Source organism: Sesamum indicum, linkage group LG6 (assembly GCF_000512975.1).
Source record: "Sesamum indicum cultivar Zhongzhi No. 13 linkage group LG6, S_indicum_v1.0, whole genome shotgun sequence".
Taxonomy (NCBI): domain Eukaryota; kingdom Viridiplantae; phylum Streptophyta; class Magnoliopsida; order Lamiales; family Pedaliaceae; genus Sesamum; species Sesamum indicum.
The window spans coordinates 11,336,961-11,358,986 of record NC_026150.1 but is presented as its reverse complement, the minus strand read 5'-3'; the positions used below and the strand labels follow the sequence as shown (position 1 = coordinate 11,358,986).

The 22,026-nt window shown below is 32.7% G+C and overlaps 2 protein-coding genes across 2 annotated transcripts; one reads left to right on the top strand and one right to left on the bottom strand.

Moving 5' to 3' along the window:
* Positions 8,812-9,717, bottom strand: LOC105164366 (ethylene-responsive transcription factor ERF039-like). Its single transcript, XM_011083004.2, has one exon. It carries the CDS (start codon positions 9,706-9,708, stop codon positions 8,956-8,958), a length of 753 nt encoding a protein of 250 aa, XP_011081306.2. The 5' UTR covers positions 9,709-9,717; the 3' UTR covers positions 8,812-8,955.
* LOC105164449 (ethylene-responsive transcription factor 1A-like) lies at positions 20,681-21,660 on the top strand. Its single transcript, XM_011083100.2, has one exon. The coding sequence runs from the start codon at positions 20,771-20,773 to the stop codon at positions 21,488-21,490; it is 720 nt and encodes a 239-aa protein (XP_011081402.2). The 5' UTR covers positions 20,681-20,770; the 3' UTR covers positions 21,491-21,660.

Genomic DNA, 22,026 nt, shown 5'->3' with positions numbered 1-22,026 from the left:
CAGGATAGGATTATACAAACCTAGGGCACATTATCAATGTATCCTTAAGGCAACCCAAAGTGTTGAAATAATCATTCATTCTTCAGTAATGGGAAGGAATTTAATTATTCTAAAGCAGTAATTAAAAAGTTTATCATAGAATTGGGGATTAACCCATTAGGGGAAAAAGAATATTTTCACCCAAAATTAAAAAATACAATAAAGTTCAATTACTGGGACTATGTTGAAGCATTTAATAAAGCTTTTCTTTATAAAAATTATAAAAGAAAACATACTTGATATTTTAAAATTTGCCCACTGGTCTTCCAACAAGAAATACCGAATTGGGTATTTCAATGGTGGATAAATTTTGGTCCATCAATTTCTATTCTTCCTGAAATCTTCCAGGAATATTATACGAAATGGCTGAATTATTCTTCAAAAATAATTCAAGCAGAAAAATCAAGAAAATGATTGAAGGAATGACTTCTCTTTATTTCTTTATGGAATTCTCTATTCCATGGATCTAGAAATGGGACCTAGAAGTAGGAATTACACTACAAAAAGTTCCATGCATCAAAAGAAGATAGTGTTCAAAATTCTGGAACAAGTTGATGCAAATTGATCCCGAGACCAAGAAATACTATGATCAAGAAATTATTAATGAGATGGAAGAAAAATTGCAAGAATATAAAGTTCTTGCAGAGAAAGAAGAGAATCAAGCACCTAATCCTTTTGAACATATCTCCCAAAGAATCATGAATAAGAAAGGGGTGATCACGAAAGATCAAGTGATTAAGGAATATCTCAAACAAATGCAAAATGATCTTAAAAAGAATCTTTCAGGAATTGCTTCTCCAATGAAGACTTCAAGCAAAATTGGAGAAAATAAATTTTCTTATCTTGCTGGAGAATCTCAAAATCCATTTGAGGAATTTTCTCGAAAGGAATTTCTTGATAATTTATTCAAAGGAATTCGAGAGACATTGAAGGAAAAATCTAAGATGGAAATTTCATAATCATCTTAAGATAAAGAAGACCTCAAGCAATCGGGATTGAAATCAGAAGAAAGCAGCTTCTCCAAATTGATGAAGAAATAAGGTGACAGTAGAGCAAGTCAATGAAATTGACCAAAGGATATGTGTCAACAATGAAGCGATGCTTGGCAGATGAAGGCCATGCGGACGTGAAAAAATGATTTCAAGTCTGAACCATTTGGTTATAAATATAACCCCTTCCCCCCTTTTTTGAGGGAGCCATCACGAGTCTTCATGTGTTGAAGTAGAAGCACTTGTAAATTTCTTTCTCTTTTTAGTTATATAAAGTTTGATTTGACAGAAGAAGGGATACAAGCTAACTGTGAGTTTTCTTATTTAGCTTTCTGCATTTGTTACCTCCATTCTTACTTCTGTTTTGTTTAGCTAATGCAAGCCTAAATTGCCGCTGCTGAATTATTCAACTATAACGGAGATAGCATAGCTATATAAATATATATACAATAAAACCTCTATAAATTAATAATTTTGGGACCACGAAATTTTATTAATTTAGAGAGATATTAATTTATCAATAAATTAATATTTTATTAATTAAAAGAGAGACTTTTTAAATTCAACAAATTTAGTACATATGTATTGAAAATAAATGAATTCATATATGTTTCATTGATTATATTCATGCATCAATCAATTCTTTGTAACTAATTAAATATATTCATGTATAATATCAATTCATTGTATACAATTAACTATTATATTCATAGACGCATGTATCAATTCATTGAAATTACTTAAATATATATGCTTACATTAATTCGTTGCACTTAAATAACTATTATAGCCAATTAAATATATTAATGCATGATGAATGAAATATATATTATATAAATCTCAATATGAAAATAAAATAATTCATAACACCCAACCATGTCTTCTCATCTAAAAGGCATCGCAAAATCATCCATGAATGATCAAATGCGTAAAGTATTACAGACTTCATATTTTAGCAAATTACTATAATATTTATAATTATAATATTTATAAATTATTAATTTAGAGTTTTAACGGGACCTAATATTTATAAAGGAATTTTTTGAAAAATTATTATCTTATTATCTTATCGAATTTGATGATTTTAAAGGAATTTTTTGAAAAATTATTATCTTATTATCTTATCGAATTTGATGATTTTTTACAAAGGCCCAAGTTGGGACCAGAAGATTTTATTATTTTAGAGAGTTTATTAATTTATAGAGTATTAATTTATAGAAGTTTTACTGTATATATATATATATATATATATAAATATATATAAAAAAAAAGAGTATTTTTTGTTACTGATGAAGATAAGGAGAAATTGAAAGAACATAAAGATAAGACTCTCTGGGTCGTCGACTTAAATTATGGGTATGAACAAGGTCGGCCTTGCCATTACTGCACGGTTTTACCGTGCCGTTGTTTTTGTGGTATCTCTAGACCAAAATTCATACCTATTAGTTTAAATCAACGTAAAAGGTTCCCAATTTAGTCTTCCCTTATGTTATTTGATTTTCTTTATATTTATCATAATAAAAAATATTCTTTTAATGCATTACGTCTGCATGGTCGGTTTTTTCTACCGCCCACATGGTCAGAATTATCTTTTTACTTTTATGCCTTCCGCCTACATGGTCGGTTCTCCATACCGCCTCATGGCTAGATTTAAATTTTCTTAAATTTTTTCGATTGATAAAATATATACTACCAAATATATATGTAAAACATTCTGAATTATTAGAAAATTAATATTAAAAATATAACAATAAAATTCAAATACATTATATTAAATAATAATTACTCAATAATAAAATAAATTTAAATCCGACCATTAAATAATAATTTACTCAATAATAAAGCAAATTTAAATCCGACCACCCAGGCGGTATGTAGAACCGACAATGTAGGCGAAAGACATAAGAACAAAAAGTTCATAAAAATAAATCCATCCATGGAGGCGATATGAAAAACCGACCATGTAGACGGAATGCAACAACATAATATTTTTTATTATGATAGATATAATGAGAATTGAATAAAATAAGAAAAGACTAAGTTGGGAGCCTTTTACATTGAGTTAAACTAATAAGTATGAATTTTAGTTAAAGGATGCTACACTGTAGGCCCAAAATAATGCCATAGAACGACAAAACCAGGCCTTGTTCATACACATAATTTAACTCAACGACCCATAGTGTCTTTTTCATATGTTCATCTAGTTTCTCCTTATATTTATCAGTAATGAAAAATACTCTTTTTTTTTAGCCTTGCTATCTCCATTATTATGAATAATTCAACAGTAGTTTTTTAACCTTGTATCATACTAAGAGTAAGAATGAAAGTAAGAACGAAGGTAAATAAAAGTGCAAAAATATAAACAAGAAAAACTTACAAGTACTCTTTGCTCCTCTTTATGCAAAATAACACTTTGAAATATAACTAAAGGAAAAGGAGCAAGGTACAAAGGCCTCAGCTTCAACATGAAGACTTCCGAGGGCTTCCTCTCCAAAAGGGGGGAGGGGGCTTCTATTTATAACCGAATGTCCGGACTTGAAACAATTCTTTTGCGTCTGCATGGCTTTCATTCGCCAGGTGTCTTCTGATTGTTGACACGTGTTATTTGGTCTATTGGTCACTTCATTTTATTATAATCTTAGAGAAGCGGCTTTCTTCTGATTCTGATTCTGATTGTCTGTGGTTGTCTTTTTTTCAGAGGATTCTGAAAATTCCATTTTTGATTTTCCTTTCAAAGTTTCTCTGATTCTTTTGAACAAATTATTCAGGAATTCTTATTGAGTAAAGTCCTCAAAGGGATTTTGGGATTCTCCAGCGAGACAAAAAAATTTATTTTCTCCATCTTTGGAAGAAATTTCCATGAGGGATGCTATTTCAGAAAGATTCTTTTTGAGATCTTTCTGTATTTGATTAAGATATTTCTCAATCATTTGATCTTCTGTGAAAACTCCTTTTTTATTCAAGATTCTCTAATAAAGTATGTTCAAAGGGATTTGGAAGTTGATTTCTTCTTTCTCAGCAAGAATTTTGTATTTTTGCAGCTTTTCCTCCATCTCATTAATAATCTCTTAACCATAGTATTTCTTGATCTTATGATCAATCTGCATTAACTTGCTCCAAAATTTTAGCAATATCACCTTTTAATACATGAAATTTTAGGGTAATTCCTATTTTTGGTAACCATTTTCAAATCCATGGAATGGAGAATTCCATAAAGAAATAGAGAGAGTCATTCCTTCGACCCATTTTCTTGATTTTCCTGCTTGGATAATTCTTGGTGAATAATTCAGCCACTTCGTATAGTATTCCTAAAAATTTCAGGGAGAATAGAGATTGTTGGACCAAAATTTATCCACCATTGACACACCTAATTTCGTATTTCTTGCTGGAAGACCAATGGATAGAGTTTAAAAAATCATGTGTGCTTTCTCTTATAATTTTCATAGAGAAAGGCTTTATTGAATGCCTCGATATAATCCCAATAATTAAATTTTATATAATTTTTTGATTTTGGGTGTAGATTTTATTTTTCACCTAATGGATCAATTCCCCATTCAATAGCAGTGATGAATTTTTTAATTACCGCTTTCGAATAATTGAACTTCTTTCAATTACTAGAGAATGTGTGGTTGATTTCAACACTCGAAGTTGCCTTAAGCATTTATAATATGCTCTTGGTTTATATGACCCTGCTGTAAAAGATGCTACATCAAAATATCTCTTCATCAGATACCATGGATGATTTTCCCATCTCAAATCATCATTCTCAAGAAGTATTATCACCTCGTGGTTCTCACTGAATTTATAGTTAATTAATTCATCTTCATCTTTTTGCAATATTATTGCGTAAGATGCTAAGGTGATGATTCACCAGTTGTTAATTTTTTTTGTTCTTTTTTAAATTCAAAAAATTATTTGAAGAGTTCAAACATATTATTATATTTTTTAATTTCCAAAATACTTTCTCTTATTAATGCCATATTATCATGGCGTATTTTATCACCTGGACGAAATCTACCTCCTTTTTTATTAGAGGAGTTCCTCCCTCGTTTTTTTTTTAAGGGAGTATTCCTGAAAAATAAAGATAATTCATTAGTCAGCATAATAACCAGCAATTTGCTGATGGTATAATAAATTTGCTATCCAAAGTTATTTAACACAATTCTCTGCAGAGACGTCTGCATCTGAAAATTGTATGAAATTGTCAAAAATAATTTCTTGATTTCTTCAATTCATTTTTTAATTATATTTTGGCCTCTCTTCAATCTTGCCTTATATTCAAATGGTTTATCCCAAAACTTAAATTTATAAACAGGCCAATGTGTTCCTTTAATAGAAAAGTTTTTCCTTTTGATTAATTCTTTAGCCAAATATTTGGAATTTTAGAGTATATATTTATTCCTCTAAATAATTTATTTCAAATTCATTAAGATTTATTTCCATCAATATATTCTCTTGATGGAAAATCGAGAAGACTTTAATTGTATGCTTTTCATTGAGCAACCTCTTGACTTCAATAATGATGATGATGATGATGATGATGATAATAATAATAATATTAAATATAATAATAATAATACAGTTGTATTGTTGGTAATGTTTAATTTTAGATAGATACTGGAATACTATACTCTTATGATGATATATGAAATTAAAATATGAGATATTTTTTTAAAATAATTCTAATACATTATAAATATTTTTTTATATTAACTTGATATAATATTACACGTATTTCTAAATATATAAAAATAGTTAAAAAGTAGAAAAAAGTTAGCAAGTCGGCTCATGAGCTTTCAAACAGGTCAAGAAACTGGAGCTCGAGTCCAGCCAGCTCACGAGGCTGCTCAAATCACCTACCACCTCTAATGATGACAATATTTATGCTACAAATTTGATATATTGCAATTTTAATCCTTACCTGCAAATAAGTACGGATTTTTCCTCCAAAATTGGAAAATTCCCAATTTTTAGTCTTGTGAGTCTCACACATAGTTAAGTTTCGACAAAATTATTACTTGTTTTTCAATAAAAAATGGATAAAACTTGTATAAAAATTAAAAAATAATAAAATGAATTTGCCACTTATATATTTGGACTGTTCTAAAAGTTACCACCCCAAATTACATGATAAAAATATATGGATTTGCCTGCTTAATTATTCTTAGCGCTCATAAAGTTTGAGTTGACGTTGTTATATTATAAGTATATATGTGCTTTAAATTACTTTACCTACTTTTTTATATGCTTTTCGTTAGTAGTCTGATGAGACAAATTAATGTTATTTGCTACTGTTTAATCTTTATTTTCTTTTTAGAAGTGAATAGATAATATTTACATTATAAATTTCGATTGAGAATCAATATATAGTACAGTATAATATATGTATTTAACTTATAATATAAATAATTATTATTATAATAGGTTAATAATTATTATTAAAATAGATTTATTTTTTGTGTGTTGATTTTCTTCTCCATCAACGGCTCTCAATTCCTGAATATCCTTAAAATAATTAGGATTTTTAAATCGGATTATCGGTTCTTTCGCAACCCTATTCTATTTTAAACTGCTGATGATAAAAAATTTAAAAGTTAAGTATGAGAATAATTTCGAAATGGATTAGCCCAATTATTGTAACTATATCCCTTATAGAACAATAGTCTACATAAAATATCGTTTCCGTAGAAGCCAATTTATTAATTTGGTTTTAGTGAGAGCATAATTGCTAGGCTTAGTCTTATCCGTTGGGGGTGAGATAATGTCTCCGTGATGAAGGTAATTTTAATACGAGGTTATAAAAATATTGTCGCTACTCTGGTGTTAACTTGAGTTTGAACTTTAATATTTGTGGAAGGTTTATTTATAATGGGCCTTTTATTTTCTCACTGGATGCTTTATTGTATTCTTTTTAACTGGTATGGTTATAATTTCTTGTCTAAGAATTTCTTTAGGAGTTTTGATATTTACTCCTCGCTTCGGGGTGTCTTGTTATGTGTTTTAAAGAAGCTTGATATTCATGAACTTTGGATCGTTCTATTATACGCCTTAAGAAAAGTCTGATTGTTATTGGTCTCGAAGCGTCTATTATGCACCTCAAGAAAGTTTGTTTTTTTCACGGCTCAAGCAATTCAGACCGTCATTGGCTTCAGAGCGTTCTATTACGCGCTTTACTAAGTTTGTTTGTCATTGATCCGGGGTGTTTTATCATGCGCCTCAAGGAAGCTTTTATTAATTCTTTTAAAATTTTGAGTTTATCACTCCCTATTTGGGGCGTGTGTTTGACACGATGAACATTCTATATAATATGTTTATTATCTTTTGTATTAATTATTTTAAATTGTCTTATTATCATAGATAAACAAAGGCATTAGCTCGGTTGTTTAGAGCGTCATTTTAAATAATAAGAGACAAGTCACCACATAATGGGGGTAGAGTCGGGCCAATTTCTGTACTATCTCCCCTTCGGAACAAAAATAATTTTTTTGTTATGTGTTGTCCAGTCATGCGGGTGCACCCATCGTGGCAGTTAAGGTCATTTGTACAACCATATTAATTAATTTCCTCCCGAAGTATAAATTTATTATTTTTTACTTTTTAATTTTAGATGAAAGATAAAATAAAAACTCACTTCTACTACTTAACAAATTAAGTATTTTCAGAAGGGGAGCAAGTATAATTTTGAAAGCTTGAGAGACGAAGTATAATTTTACGATGTTAGGGAAATTCAGGAATAATAAACCGTAAAACTTAGACCACGTACGTAAGTATAATTATGAACGAGAAAATTGCAATTTTAGTTCTCTAGTATAGAGGGTGATAATTTTGGTCATGTTGAAATTAATTTCGGTAATTTGATTCTACAATTAAAAGAAATTCAAAATAATTTCCAGCCCTAAATTAGCGTGTCAAGGGCCCAAACACAAGTATATTTTGGGTAATTTTTTGAATTTTCGATTAGAATTGTCCTCAAATTATTATTTATTTTTAATTACATGGTCAAATTGCCAAAATTGATTTCAACACGACTAAAATTGCAGTTCTCTTGTACTTGTAGTACTAGAAATTAATTTTTTTTGAATTACTCATGATTTTAAGTTACATTAACAATACAAAACAAAGTTAAAAAGCAATTCTTAAAATACACCTAGCAAAGAATCGCGAGTTTATTTTTGATGTACCATACAACATGATCAATACCCTATCGTAAAAATTATTATCTGCAATGGTTTTATATAAATTTTACAATCTTACTTTAAAAATACACATTACACCGATGACGCGTCAAAATTTATAAACCACTCAAACCCTCATTTGTAATGAACTGGGAGGTATATATCTACGCAACTTAACAAAATTATTTGTACAACCTCGGAGACATAAATAAAGTCATGAATCCTAGTTTTTGTCAAATAATAAATACTTATTCACATGCGGCTTTCAACTCACACCGAATTAATTAATAATGAAAACCACACGTTCTTCACCATACCCTTAAAACTAAATTGTAATGGATGTCATCTTCACCATTTGACGCGAAAACATAGAACAAATTTTCATGACAAAGCTTCAATCCTACTCAACAACGTTTTTTCACACTATTAGAAAAAAAAAATACAAGTAATTCTATGTGATATCTGTACAGTATTCTCTTATAAAAAAATAGTAAATTATATTTTTATATTTTTAATATAAAATAGTTTACCCTCTTAGATAATAAGGTAAAATTGCTTTTTTTTTAACAAAGATAGAGGAAAAAATTACTTTAGTAAAAAAATAATTTACTCATTTACGATATTACATGAATAAATTGCATTAAATGCGGTAAATATAACTGAAGAAGGGTACTATTACTATAAAACTATGATTTCTTTTTTAATTGCCTAATTTGTAAACAATAACGTAACTGATTGAAATGCCGACGTATTCAGCTGCAATCCCAAGGTACGAAGTCTTCCGGCGAGAATTCACCATGAAACGCTTCACCACCAGCCACCTGCAGCAACGGTGCCCCCGCTGCCGCCGTGCAGAACCACCCATCAAGCTGGTAGTGGCCGCTGATGCCCAAGAAAAGATCCGGCAGACCAAGAAAAGCATCGTCAATGTTGTCATTATCAGCTGAGCAGGTCGAAGATATAGGAGACATATGAGCATTTCTGTCGCTGCCGTGCTCGGCAGCGGAAACCATCAGCTCAGCCGCCTTGGTTGCAGCAGCCTGGACGTCTTTCGGGGAGTTGGAGGCGGGACGGGGTAGCTGCTGGGCCAGCTCAGGGAAGTTGAGGAAAGCAGAGCGGCCTTTGATTGCAATGGCGGCAGCGTCGTGGGCTCGGGCCGCCATTTCCGCGGTGGCGAAGGTTCCCAGCCAGATTCTTGATTTCTTTCTGGGCTCCCGGATTTCGGAGACCCATTTGCCCCAGCTTCGTCTCCGAACTCCACGGAATGTGGGGTGATCATTCCTTTCGCCATGGTTAATTCTTGTGGAAATCTTGTTTATTCTTTTCATTTTGTTATGATCAGTTGTACTGGGTTCGGCTCTGGAGAAGAAATATGGAGAGGAGGTGGTGGTGGTGGTAATGGTGGCGGCGGCGGTGGATTCATCATGCATACAATCGAAAATGGTGAATTGTTGATCCATTCTTGGTGGTGGAGTTCGGTGGTTAAGAACTGAGATCTTTGGCATTATATAGTACCTTGCTTGTATATATGGTGGAGATCTACTATCGTAAAAAAATATATGTATAAATAAATAAATAAACGTGTAAAATGCAGACACCCCAATGTATTGAGTTATTTGCATTTTGCTCTCTAACCTTTTTTTTTTTTCATACTTCTCCAGACAATCTTTTGATTCAGTTGCATTTTGCATTTTTTAAGGAATAATGATGGAATATTCAGTCCGCAAGTATACACGCGTCTGAGATTATTTTGGGTTCGGTAAAATTATAAGGTTTAATGCAGAGCCCCCAAATGTATGAGATTATTTGCACTTTACCACCCAACCCTTTTGATAAAAACAAAATAAATAAAAAAATTGGAAAAAATCCAAAAAAATGCGGAAATATTCAATACATAATTTGCAGATAACAACTTCACATTACAAAATAAAATCAAACAAAAAAGCATGAACTTTCTATAATATCAGATATGTAAAACCCCTAAACCGACAAAAAAAAGAAAAAAAACTTTAAACTTCAAAGCAAACAAAAAACTTCAACACCATAAAGTTAGTAGAATATTACAAAGATTTAAGAAATCTAGATGAAAAAATAAGAAAAAATCATCGACCCAAATGAAGAATTGAACTTCAACAACCCAAATGAAAAAATCGCGAAAGAGTGCAACTCCCCAACAAAATCAAACACACTACTATAGTATAAAAAGAGGAAAAATCCAACCCCCCCCCCAAAAAAAAAAAAAAAAAAAAAAACATGTGTATTTCAATCCGTGCCACCATAACATTTAGCTTGTAATGTGAAGTGGTTTATTTGCTGAAAAAATATTAAATTTTCTGGAAATTTCCTTTTTTTTTTCTCCATTTTTAAGTATTTTTCTCCACATATTTTTTAAGTTATTAATTTATTTTGTTTTTTTTTTTTGGTTTTGTAAAAAAGTTGGGGGCAATCCCATAGGTTGGAGGGTTGTATATATTTAACCCTTATAACTTTATCGAATCCAAAATCGCCTTGATCAGGCGCGTGTAGACATACGGACAGAATATTCCGTAAATTATTTCTCGAAAAACAAAGTGCATTAAAATTAAAAGGTTGGGTGTCAAACTGTAAAAAAACAGTTGGGAGGCAAAGTGCAAATATTCCCATACATTTTGGGGGTATCTGCAAATAACCCCATATATAAATAGTAGTTTAGGTTAGTCAACTAGATAAGTTAAACTAACTTTCTCATTAATTCTACTTCTCAAACGACAAGGCTGCATGAATTCTTGCTATTTTTCCGGCACTCTACACATGGATGTTAGCTCTATTTTTCATATTTAAACACTCTAACCTTCGATTGCATAATCTATTTCATCGTTTCTCTAATTTATTTTGTTTTTTTGTTTTTGCAAACATTTCCTAAATTAAGATCATTATTTGTACTGCGAGGGAAGACTTCCAAAGAGCTTTTTATGGGAAGGTTTAGTCCGAATTCGATTCGACTAAACATAAACCAATTATATAATAAGTGCAGTACATTTGTCAAGTGATTGATGTATAGTTAGAAAAAATGACCAATCATATAATAAATTTGATATACATACTTTATAATAAATCTAATTCGATCAAATCTGACTCGGATAAGAATTTTTGGCTTTCTATTGTAAAATGCATAAAGTAAAGATATATAAAGAGTAGTATGAAGTGTGCAGTAGGCACATGGTGATTAATAATTCAACCTAAGAGTAGTAAAGAAATGGTATTTGAGAGAGAAAGGTTTCTTGGATTTACACACAATTCTACTTTGACCAAAAGAGAAATGCAAAAAAGAAGTAGTATCACATGTTCCTTTTCTTTTTTTCCTCCCTTTTTTTCTCTTTGGGTAGAATCAAACCATACGTACCAAGGAAGTGACTGAAAACAGTAACTTGTACCCCCAAAGATATATCTAATGCTAAAAAATACAATTAAAACTTTGATTTAATTGAACCCTTTTTTTTTTCACCTTTTTTCCCCTTTTTCTTCGAAAGGTAGATGATTGAATGAGATGCAATAGCATCAATATGAACAACAATTTGTCATATGAAGGCCTTACAAGCAATAAATTGTGAGTTCGAGGTATATGAATGTTGGTATATAGTCTATTGAATAATTGTGGCCCAAACTTGCACTGGACGGCCAAACAACTTAAGGCCCACCGGGCCACCTATCCACTTGACCCGACCCACAAAGCTCCGACCCACCTACCCTAAATATAAATATCCTAATCTGACTAACCCTAACCATTTTCCTTTCCCTTTCCCCGCCTCCTCTTCTTCTCCTCTGACTCCTAGGGTTCTTCCCATAACCCCTTGGGCCTCTGTGTTCTTGCCTTCCCAATCTATGGCAGTTAATCCGCCATTAATAGATGGCCCCTTTAAATAGCTGGTCTATTATGGTTCAAGGGTTAAGCAAGTTAACCAGTATTCTACTTCTTCTCCTATTCTCTGAAATACGACCTAAAGCCTTTGTGGCTCAACCTTTGTGGTTTTTCTGATAAAGCCTTCGTGGCATTCCTTTGTGGATATTCTGGTGGAACCTTAGTGGTTTTCATAAAGCCTTTTGTGGCTTTAAGTTGTTTGTGCAACCGGGTAAGGGTTGTGGCCTTTGGCCTTTGTAGGCCCTGGGTCTTAAGGCTCCTGAGCCGTTTACAAACTGTTGATGACCCCTTTTACTATTCTGTTACATTTTCTTGGTTTAGTACTTGTAACTTTATTTCTGTTATTTAGGGCCATTGTAATTTGTTATAGAAAGGTTTGTAACTATATTTAAATTTCTGTAATACTTGGCGGAGACCGACCCACTCCTTACATAGTCTACTGTTAGTAACAGAATCTTAATTTGAATATATTTTTTAATTTATAAAAATTGATAGTAGTAATAAATCGAATCTTATTAAAAAAAATCGAACAATAATTGTCAGCATGCATGGCACGTCGAATACTTGCTATCATTTTGAGGGGTTAAATGTAACATGTTTCTTTGCCAAAGGCTAAACTGTTGCCAGAGGAAGGCATTTTTAGGCTTTCTTGTGATGTTTTAGACTGAGCTGATACTTATTAATTTATCAATATGTAAAATGTTATAATATTTAGCTCTTTCCAAGTTTATTTAATTTCTTACTATATCTATCATAATATTTTTTGAATTTCTGTTTATTTGTTTTGCTATCGCTCACCTTCTGCCTATGTGGATGGACTTAATGGCAATGTATCGATCCCTGCATGGTTTCAGGCCATGTCTCATGGTATCATAGCCATGTTATCAGAGTTGGCAGGATAATTCAACAATATTTTTTACTTTGCATAATATGCAAAATATTTTTAGTACTAGTATTAATTCTATTAAAAATGCAATGACGGAAGAATATGAGATTCAAAAAAAAAATAGATCAATTAAATAAATAAAAATTACTAACATTAGTCCTAAATTAACTTATAATTTTGGACGTTTTGATTTTATGAAAATTAAATAAATAGTGACAGCTACTGAAAAATTTATAGCTCTTGATAATAAAGAAAAAGTAATAAGACTTTTATACACTACGGATATAAAATATTATCAGGAAGAAGATAAATTCTTGCATATAGGACTTCTGCAAATTGCTTTTAAGCCCTTAACATTAGAAGATTTACCAAAAATCTTTTTAACTGTCTTTAGAGATGCAAGAAATTTAGACTGAAAAAATCTTTAATTGGAATAATAATATAATCTGATCCATGGACCAGTATATTTTAATATTATCCTAATTTACAATTATCATTATCTGATGTGAATATACTTGATACATTAACTTTAAATGTTAAGACATGTGGGTATAATTATGCACCCGGATCTGAATTAATTTGTGCATGTTACAGGATATATTATAAACTTCTTCATGCCCTGAATCCTAACTGTAGGACACAAGATAATAACTCGTTAGAACTAATAATGTTGTTTGAAACTAATGTTCGTAGCTCTGAAATTAGTACTAGAAGATAAATAAAATGGAATGAACTAAAATTTCATGATAATTGGATAATAGAAAGGGAAGTATTAATTTTAAGTAACACTGAAAGTAATTATGCTAATACTATTCGAAATTCAGAAGGAAATGTTCAAATAAAATATTAGTAAAGTAATTTCTCTAATGCAAAAGTATATAAAATATTATTTCCTACAAGAAATCTACTTGCTAATGAATTTAGTAATGAAAATTTACTTGCTCAGTAATTTAGCAACGAATTGTTTAAAATATATATTAAACAATGTATAATATCAATGAAAGTTTTACTTGCTAATTAACTCAAAATTGATATTAGCATCAAATTTTATCGTGGATCAAGTTTATAATGAGATTTTCTTGGCCAAATTCGCCGGCTGACAACATTACTACAGTCATAAATACTATACATCCAAAGATCATGAATGCCATGAACAATCATCTTCAACAGCCCGTTACCGCGGATGGAGTTAACATAGCTACATTTTAGATGTATCCTCTCAAGTCCCCTGACCCTAACAGTGTGCTCCCATTATTTTCCTAGAATTTTTGGCATATTGTCGATAATGATGTAATGACTTGCGTACTTTGAAGTCTTAATCAGGACTTGTTATTACATGAATTGAATTTCATTTCACGCATATTGTCCTGATACCGAAATGTGAGAAATCGAAAAATGTGAGAATTTCTTCTTTAAGAATAAGTTGTTTATCCATCATATCACCACTAAGTTCCATAGGAAAAGCAAATTCACCTGAATTTTCGTTATAGATTATTTTTGTTTGAGTCCAATTTGATTATGGACTCTTCTGATTCCTTCAATTCTAGATTCATTAATTATATGGACTGAGTTGGAGTTTTGACGCATGATTTTTTTTCATATTGATGTTTGTCATGGTCATTCTTGAAAAGAATCCCCGCAGATTTTTAGAGGTTTGAAGCCTATCGCATTTATTGTAATACTCTAATTTGGTTGAAGATCTATGCGGATCACTTTCTATTTCCTCATCATAAATACTTTCATATGAGGGAAAATCTTTGAATTGGTACATAAGCACCAACCCACAGTAGTAAACTTTCTTAGTGTACCATGCTTTTGTGGGCAGTATGGTAATATATGATCTCTTGCTACACATGTCCTACAGTTACAATTTTTGAAACTTTCATTCTCTCATGTGGGTTAGTATGAAAGTCCTTCTTGTGGTTTTTTTTTTTTTTTTCTATAGATCCAGATTTATGTTCTAACTTTTGATTTTGTACACCAAGATCATTTTCTAAAAGACGATTATTTGGAACTTTTTGTGTATGAGTAGCTATTCTTTTGTCTACTCTACTTTTGCTCATTTGATTCTCTTATTATAGTTGGAAAATTATTATCATTACAACAGAAAGGTGCTCTTTTTTATCTACGTCTCAATCGCTTCATGTTCTTTTAGATAGATGCTTGATAACATCAATTTTTAAATTTATCTTTGAGGAAAGGCATTCTTCCTACTACAAAATTCAGTTCTATGACTGGATCAATATTTTCCTCCATGAACTGCAGATCTTTTCAAGGAACATAAGGGCAGCTACTTCGGTTGGTACTCCACTCTGGAAAAAGTATTTCTGAAATTAATAGATATACTAATCTATTATAGAAATATTCGTTAATTGAAACCAAAGAAAACATGTGTGTACTCTCTAGTCTTACCAAATCTATTGTTGCTGAAGTATCCATTCTCGATGAAGTGTAGTTTAATCAGCCTTCTGAGTCTGTTTTTGCAATTGTACCTTTGGATTCTCCAGCCACAATTCCTTTTTGGTGTCTTTTAAGATATTGTCTCATGCAACTTTCACCCAACCTTCTAAGGTTAACTCTAATAGTTGTTTGAAGCTCTTCTATTGAGTTTCAACATGGTTGTTGTTATTTTCGTAGTTGCAACTCATTCATCTATCAACTTTTTAATATATGAAAAGTCAATGATATCCAGGTTTAGTATAGTGCTACATGGATGCAAAGGCTGGAGTATGATCTTTGTCCATGGTGTATTTGCCGGCATTTGCTTAGATTTCTTATGGACTCAATCTGGTTACCATGAATGAGGGGGTGGAATTGGTGTGGAAATTCAAAATTTTTCTCATTTGATGTTCCTATTGAGAATCATTTGAATCTATGCTTCCCTCCGACACAAGTATTGTTGGATTGAATTTGTTGGTTTGGAAGTTAACTAAATCCATAATCCCAAATAGAGAAAAGGATCTTGCTATTTTTTGCAGATCCGATAGATCTACTTTTGATAGCTCTATTATATATTTTATTATTTTGATAATATCAAGAATTAGATTTTCTCGTCTCTTCAACTTGGGATCTCTTTTGTCTTTCCCTTTTGATGTAGAGAAGGTTGGGGTCCAAAACCATCCCGATACGTTCCTAGTAGATCTGGAGGTCTTAGGGGCATTTGTCGATTTTGTCTTCAGATCTGTGACTTAAGCTTTTAGATCCATAAGATCCTTATGTAGAGTTGGGATGATCTTCAGGATGTCGTTCATCTTTTGGTTGAAGAGATCTATTTTCATAGGCATGTGCTATATCCATGGTTTTTTGAACTGTCTTCTGGATCTCTCTTTGGTTTTGAAAGAATTTTGAGATATTTGACTCGAGTTCTTCCCATTCAATTTCATTTCTCATAATCCTAAGGACCGTAGCGTTTTACAAACCTATCGGATCCATCTCTCCTTGCTCATATTTTACCTTAGATCTCGGTACATCTTATCGTTGTTTCTCATATGTTGTATACAGTCCTCCTTCTCCTTTTTTTGATGAGGATCTTGATTATTTTTTCTCTTTCTCGAGCCATTCTAACAATGTGTCAATCTTTGAGAAGTTTCATGAAAAAAAATCTTCCTTTGTATTTTCAGAATTTGGAAAACTTTCCTATTATCATTGTTACTTGAACTTTTTTTTGTTTCCATACTTCGAAAATTCTCCTCCACAAGGAATTAAAATATCAATATGTAATACAAATGATTTCCTTCTGAGGATTAAATGCATTTTTGGTCGCATAACTTAGGTCATTTGGCAATTTTATCCTTTAATTTTCTAGAGTGGCATTCTGCTCCTGTATCTTTTAATTTTTCATGATTTCAATCTTTTTGTTAGCCGGAGTTCACCTCCACCAGCGAAAAGGGTGTTCAATGAAAAATGACTGAAACGCAAAAATTAAAAAGATACATAAAAAGGCCACCCTAAAAAATCAAAGGACAAAAATATTAGCAAAAATGGACAGATAGGAACATAAGCCCCAATTTCAAAATATCACGTGAGAGGCACATACAATTTTCTAACAAAATTAATGTACTCCAACAAAAAAAGGACTAAACTTATGAAAATTAAAAATATCGCGAACCAAAATTCTATCCTAAAAAGTAAAAAGATAAAAATGTCAAATGATCTAATTAAGTTATCGAATTAAAAATATATTTAAGCCTTTTTTTTTTCAATAAAATCGAGGCTTTGATACCATCTTGAGTGAGCATGTGGTGCAAAAAGCAAATAAGAGCATAAAGTGATTAAAGTGCTCATTTTAAAGTTTTAAAGAGGTATATAAATTTGTCCATAATTCAGTCAAATTACAAAAATTGTCATTTTTAGAAAATGTGAGAGACAAAAATTGAACTTTTTGAAATCGAGGGACTAAAATTAAAACTGGGATTAAATGCATTTTTCATCCTCTAACTATAGCTCAATCCCATTTTAGTCCTTTATCTATCTAGGGTTTGAATTTGGTCCTCTATGTAATTAAATTGCTCAATTTTAGTCCTATTTTGGCCGGGAAAAAAAACCAAGTCCGCCGGAAATTGCCTATGTGGACCATTTAAATTGGGGCTGAAACCTCAATGGTTTACATTTTTATGACGTGATATTTTTTGAATTAAAAAAAAAATTACATGGCTTCTTTATCCACGTCACACAGTGACGTGGATAAAGAAGCCAAACACTCTCAGCAATCATACGCTTTTTATAAGAGAAAGCAGCAGCCCCATTTCCCAAATGAAGAACCCTAATCTCGATTTCACTCTTCTTGCTACTTCTCTCTCTAAAATTCCTTCAATGCCCGTTGTTACAAGTTCGAACGAGTGTCATTGTGGAAGCCCACAGTGATGCGAACGGCGTGGACGAACAAGAACCCAGGGAGAAGGTTTCACTCATGCCGGCAGTACAAGGTAAGAAAACCCACCTTGGTTTGGAGTTTCTCTAAAAAAATTATTTTTTGTTTTGTTTAAAGGGTTATTTTTGTGGTTTTCGGCAGAGAGGAGGGTGTAGATTTTTTGCATGGGAGGATCCCCCAATGTGCCAAAGGGATAGGGCCATTATTCCAGGTTTGTTGAAGAGAATATATGGCCTGAAAGCAGAGGTTGAAGTGTTGAGGAAGAGAAACAAGAAAAATAAAAAAATCTTTGTTGGTTTAGCTTTTCTTTTGATGATTTTGTGTTGGTTGTTGAAATAGGTAGGTAAATTTTGTGTTGTTGCTGTTGTAGTAGAAGGAAAATATTCCTTTGCAATTATCGAATGTACAAGTGTATTTGGTTTTGATTCGAAATGATATTTGGTAATGTACAATTGTAAATTTTGTGTTGTTGTTGCTCTTTTTGGATTTTTGGTTATATGCAACCTGAAATGTAGAATCTGAAATAATTGAAAAACTGGAATGAAACATCTAAAAAAATGGAAAATTGGAATTAAACATTTGCAACAATGGAATAGGACATTTGTAGTAAAAGAGCAAAATTTCATTGATTGAGAGTGACACAAGGTTCACAATGATGGGAATTGAGCAACTTTTCATTGTTTCTGCAAACATATGTGCAGAAATAAGAGCAAAAACAAAATCAGCTGTGAACTTTTTGCAATCAACTGTACTTACATAAAAAAGACCAAAAACAACAATTTACAATTGTCAACCTAATGAACTAATCATCTAATGAACTAATCTGGCTTAAATCTAAAAACTTTTGTCCTCCATCTCTGATTATTGCAGCACGGTTTCCTTGTGGTGCTCTTGATGTGTTGGAAAAAACTGGTAATCCTTGGCTGCCAATCATAGGTGGAGGTGCTCGAATTTGGACTCTAGGTTGTAAGGTTAAGGCTGGTTTGATTGTTGCATTTGTTGATACATTGATGGACCTTTCTTGTATACTGGAGCTGCTGTGAGACTCTTGTTGTGTGATACATGGATCAACAGTTGGTTCATCCATGGGATCTTCTTCAAGAGGCAAAGGTGGAAGAATGGTAGCACCTTGTGTTTCCTGTATCCAATTGCATGTTCAAAAAAACTTATAGTTCATATTGAGTTTGCCATCTTAAGTTAAAAAAAAAAAAACTTCAAAAAAACTGTAGAAACTTAAACTTATAGTTGAGTTTGCCATCTGTTTACCAACTTGAGTTTCTTGTGCTGCTTTCTTCTTTCTCTTGACATCCTGTTACATTAACTCAAAAGGTATTAAAATAGACATCCAATTCATGTTATAAGTACATTTTCAGATATTGTTTCTTACTCTAACACTCGGGCCATCTGTATTAGCTGCTACTTCAAGAGCTTTCTTCTTTCTCTTGGAAGCCTATTAAAATAGAAAAGCAATATCAAATTGCAGAAAAGCATTAATATACAACAATCATGAGAAACACCTGCTAGTTGATAGGCGAGAACTCTCTACAACACTCTTTAGGCAAAACATAGTCAAATTTACATACACTACCCCTTATGTACTTTCCTTCGGGAACATGTATGGCTACACCATCATAATGCAAAGAAAGTGTAATAGAATCACTTTTAAGGTCTGTACAATATTTAAAAAAAAAAAAAAACAATGTCATTCAACAGTAAAAGTATATACAGAGCATTATTTTAAACATATAAATCATAAAAAATATGGGACCACAAGCAATAAACAATATTTGGAAAGAGACAACACATGCCAACTATACACTAAACAAAAAACATTATGGGACCACAAGCAATAACCTAAAAAAGGCGGAGGGAAAGCAACAAATAACTCATAAAACAACAAAAAAAAAAAAACAACTTTAAAACATAGAAAACTTACGGTACACAGGCGGAGGCAAGCCCAAGTGACGCTCAGGCCGTTTCATCACCATCGTGGACCAGTGTTTCGTCTGATTTTTGAAACTTGCGTGAAGGCGATTTGGGGGAGAAGGGTTTGCTGAGTTCTTCGATTTGGGGGAGACGGGTTTTAGGGATTTGGGGATTTTTCTCTCTTGCTAAGTGTTTGGTGTGTTTGTGTGTTTGTGTGTTTGCTGAGTATTTGGCTTCTTGTGTGACGTGGATAAAGAAGCCATGTAATTTTTTTTTTTTAATTCGAAAAATGCCACATCAAATAAAAATGTAAACCAATGAGGTTTCAGCCCCAATTTAAATGGTCCACATAGGCAATTTCCGGTGGACTTGGTTTTTTTCCGGCCAAAATAGGACTAAAATTGGGCAATTTAATTACATAGATGATCAAATTCAAACCCTAGATAGATAAATGACTAAAATAGAATTGGGCTATAGTTAGAGGACGAAAAATACATTTAATCCATCAAAACTGTGTAGTTTTAGGGAATCAAAAGTGATAGACAACGGCAACTATCACTTCATTTTTGTTTAGAATAATTTAATCCATCTTTTTGCCTCCAACTTTCTATTTAGCTTCGCATTCTAAGTTCGCTTAGGACAAGAGCAAGACGGCTTTTACCTGTTCTCGCAACTCATTGCATTTTTCCCACTTCCCACCTAAATCCAAAATCCAAATATAGTAATGAAATTACACATGTGGTACTTTTACTTTTCCCTTTATAGAACCTTCGAAGAAACCGACATCCTCTAACAAATTGATCGATCAACTTTGAATTTCTCGAAAAATAATAATTCTTGATGGCTTTCATCTAAATGCATGAACCTTATGTCAAATTTTAGCTTATATATAAACCCCAGCTACTAGCTTTTACCAATGGCGGCCCTTGTTATCCAATCCTATCTTTGAACTTGGGATACAACTCTTAGAAGTCGTTGAATTGGAAAATGATGTTTGAAAATGATGATTATGAGGCTGATCTTGCCCTTCTTGAAACCATTAGAAGACATTTGCTTGATGATTCTCAGATGCCTTTCGTACTTTCCAATAACGGAATCGAATCCAGCTCTCCCGAATTGTCAGAGACGCTGACAATGGAAGAAAGTGGTTCTCATGACATGTTTCTGTGTGGCGTCATCAGCGGCGCCACCGATGCGGGGTGGTTGCCACCTTTGGCTTCTGCTCCGATGGTTGTCAAGCCTGAGCCTCAAGTTTCCTTTGAAATGCCCACAATTCTGAATTTTCCGGCAGCAGCGACGATGGAGAGGGCGACAGCAGTGTCGCCAGTGCCTCCTAGGGGGAAGCATTACAGAGGGGTTAGGCAGCGACCATGGGGGAAGTTTGCGGCCGAGATACGGGATCCAGCGAAGAATGGGGCCCGGGTGTGGCTCGGGACATATGAGACGGCGGAGGACGCGGCGTTGGCATATGACCGGGCTGCATATCGCATGCGCGGGTCACGGGCTATGCTAAACTTCCCACTGAGGATAAACTCCGGTGAGCCGGCGCCGGTTAGGATTACGGTGAAGAGAGCAGCAGTATCGCCGGATCGCTCTTCGTCTATGAAGAATGGGTTGTTGCGGAAACGTAAGACGGCGGCGCCCAAGATGGTGCAACTTGCAAGTGGTGAAATAAAAAAGGTCCAAGTGGATTCGACTTCACAGTGACAAAACAGGGATTAAGTTTCTAGTTTGGTGGACGACAAAAGTACATGTTTTTGTCTTTTATTGAGACCATGTTGTTTATTTCTTATTCGATTCATTCAACAATTGTATTCTTGAACCTTGTTTACTTTTCCAATAATGAGATATAAATCAAAAATGAATATATGATGTTATATGGTAATGAACGTGGGCGATCAATGAGAAAAAGCCCATAAACTGGCATATAGCCTTCACATTGAAATTTGATGAGTCCAAGTTATTACCTTGAGAATAGGAATTCATATAGCACCACATTACTTGAAATAATCAAATTAAGCAACGCAACCATACAGAAAATGGTAGGCAAGGATCTTCATTTGTTGTTCATGGGTCAGGCTTATTCTTGTAAATAAAGAATTCTTAATTAGCTGGCAACAAAGTTGAGTATGTGTATATTAGACATGCTCTCCGGGCCAATAAATATCATGGTAGTCCTATTTATCTTGAAAAGTATTTGCATTTTATCTTCATTTATAGTCCAGCTGTTAATTGTTCCACCT